The sequence below is a fragment of the Mandrillus leucophaeus genome, unplaced genomic scaffold, assembly GCF_000951045.1.
Source record: "Mandrillus leucophaeus isolate KB7577 unplaced genomic scaffold, Mleu.le_1.0 Scaffold275, whole genome shotgun sequence".
Classification (NCBI taxonomy): Eukaryota; Metazoa; Chordata; class Mammalia; order Primates; family Cercopithecidae; genus Mandrillus; species Mandrillus leucophaeus.
In genome coordinates, this window is record NW_012102865.1 from 3,360,641 (window position 1) to 3,363,211 (window position 2,571).

The 2,571-nt window shown below is 34.9% G+C and overlaps 1 protein-coding gene across 1 annotated transcript in view; it reads right to left on the reverse strand.

The window, feature by feature from the left end:
• Positions 1–2,571, reverse strand: part of TMPRSS15 (transmembrane protease, serine 15) — a 159,154-nt gene that overhangs the window by 9,187 nt on the left and 147,396 nt on the right. The window contains exon 23 of the mRNA XM_011984889.1: positions 1,069–1,164. Within this exon, the coding sequence (XP_011840279.1) occupies positions 1,069–1,164 (96 nt within the window). The remainder of the gene's footprint in view (positions 1–1,068; positions 1,165–2,571) is intronic.

Sequence of the window (2,571 nt, forward strand, 5' to 3'; positions counted from 1 at the left end):
CCAAGTGATCTCATTGTTCAGTTCCCACCTGTGAGTGAGAACATGCGGTGTTTGGTGTTCTGTTCTTGCGATAGTTTGCTGAGAATGGATTTCTGTGTTTGGAAAACATGCAGTTAATGCTGGGGGTGAATGGTATATCAACTGATGGATACAATGTAAGATTCATGTCCAACCTGAGTCCTCTTGTCAGTAAGCAGAATTAGCATGTCCAAGTTAGAAGAGATTCCATTCTCATTTTAAGAAAATGTGAGTGTGATGCCTTCACATTATAAATAAAGACAGCTTTATTAGTGTGGAAAATGTGACAAGTAATAATTTGGATTTTGATGAGATTTTATCATGTGATTTACAAAAAAAATTTTTGTAACCCCAGTTTATATTCATTTTAATGAGTTTTTTTTTTTTTAACTTTATCAGAGTGTTTATAATACTGAAACTAGATATTGAGTTTGGGGGACACTTGAATTTCCCCTCAAAATAATATAGTTTTATAATATCCTTTATGCAATCTGAAGAAATTTTAAAAAACTCTACAAATATGTAGGCCAGGTGCGGTAGCTCACGACTATAATCCCAGCACTTTGGGAGGCCGACGCGGGTGGATCACGAGGTCAGGAGATCCACACGATCCTGGCTAACACAGTGAAACCCCATCTCTATTAAAAATACAAAAAAAAAAAAAAAAAAAAAAATTAGCCGGGCGTGGTGGCGGGCGCCTGTAGTCCCAGCTACACGGGAGGCTGAGGCAGGAGAATGGCGTGAACCTGGGAGGCGGAGCTTACAGTGAGCCGAGATCGCCCCACTGCACTCCAGCCTGGGCTACACTGGGTGACTCTGTCTCAAAAACAAACAAACAAACAAAACTCTACAAATATACAAACTCTACAAGTATTCCTTTGAAAACTCTACAGATATACAACTCTAAATATACATGAATATGCTTGACAGTACTTTTAGGAGATATTGAAAAATTGTGATATAAGATTTGCAAAGATGTTGAAAGTATTCACACTATAATATCCTGTTTTTAAGGGTTTTTTTTTTTTTTTTTTGAGTCTGATAATTTACCTTGATATACAACTCTCCCCCAACCAGCAATAGAACAATTTCTTCCTGCAGGAAAAACTTGATTTTCTTCTGGTAAACAAATAGGTTGTATGTAATCTGGAAAAACAAGCAAACAGCAAAACAAACAAACAAAGAAAAAGAAAGAACAGATTTACAAGCATTTCTAACAAGTTTTAAAAATCAATAATTTTCAACATTTAATCTAAAAAACATGTACTTTTGTTTTATCCTACCTGTATAAATTTTAGACATCGGTCTTAGGGGAAATAGGCATTTCAGAGGAGCACTTACTTTGACAATAGATCAGCTACCACTGGTGGCCTTTTTGGGTCTTTTACAAGTCTCCTTATTACTCTTTTTTTTTTTTTTTTTTTTTTGAGACGGAGTCTCGCTCTGTCGCCCAGGCTGGAGTGCAGTGGCGCAATCTCGGCTCCTGTCTCTTATACACATCTAGATGTGTATAAGAGACAGGTCTTGAACTCCTGACCTCAGGTGATCCACTTGCCTCGGCATCCCAAAGTGCTGGGCTTACAGGTGTGAGCCATCGCGCCCGGCTGGGAAACTGGAATGTTATGAAATTAAGTAGACGGAAATCATAAAGCAAAGTTCATAAAATATGTGAAAGTTACCATCAGTCAAGAAAGATTTAAACATAATCTAGCTGTTTATGCCTAAATGAAATTAATCTCAGATACAGTTTATTTCCTGGCTCCATACCACTCTTAGAGACTTTCTTAAGTCAATCAGACATGTATCTTTATTAACAATAAGTAAACATAAGCCACATTTACTCAGCTTTTAAAAAAAATCCAAAAGACAAACAAAAAAATTTCCTATGAAATAAAGAGTTTCAAATTTTGTTATTGGTTAATTTGTTTTTGAAGAGCCTATATTGTGGTCATAAAATGTCTTTTAGCTTGAAGTCTAAAAAGAGAGAATATCTATCTAGGAATCATTTTTACTGTTAAAATTTCAAGTTTATTAAATCATAATATTTTTCAAGAAGGAGAAATATATGAATATACAGTCTTTGACTTCAGTATACTTGATGGACAGCAGACATGAGGCCTTTTTGGTAACACAGTGTCATTGCTGTGAAGAACTTTTGCAAGAATTATCAGAAGAGCATTTGACTTAGAACTTTTGTGCTTTCTCTTATAATAGGTGAGGACATTTTAAATGTGAGTACTTTGATTTTGAGACCCTCTATCTTTCCACAAGATTTTCTGCATTTTCATCTTAAATACATTTAGGACTTTTAAACATCATGGCTATAATTTGTTGTGACTGCAGGGATCAGGTCCTTTTATCAGACTATAGTACGTTTTCTGATGCTTTATTATTTCTGAATGGTTAAAACTCCGTCCCAGATAGGGCATTCCTATTAGAAATTCCACAGCCAATGAGCCTTGTGGTTACATTTAGAGGGTATGAAGTACGAGAATACTTTTCAAAAAAAAGTATGATTATTTTTATTTATTTATTTATTTATTTATTTATTAT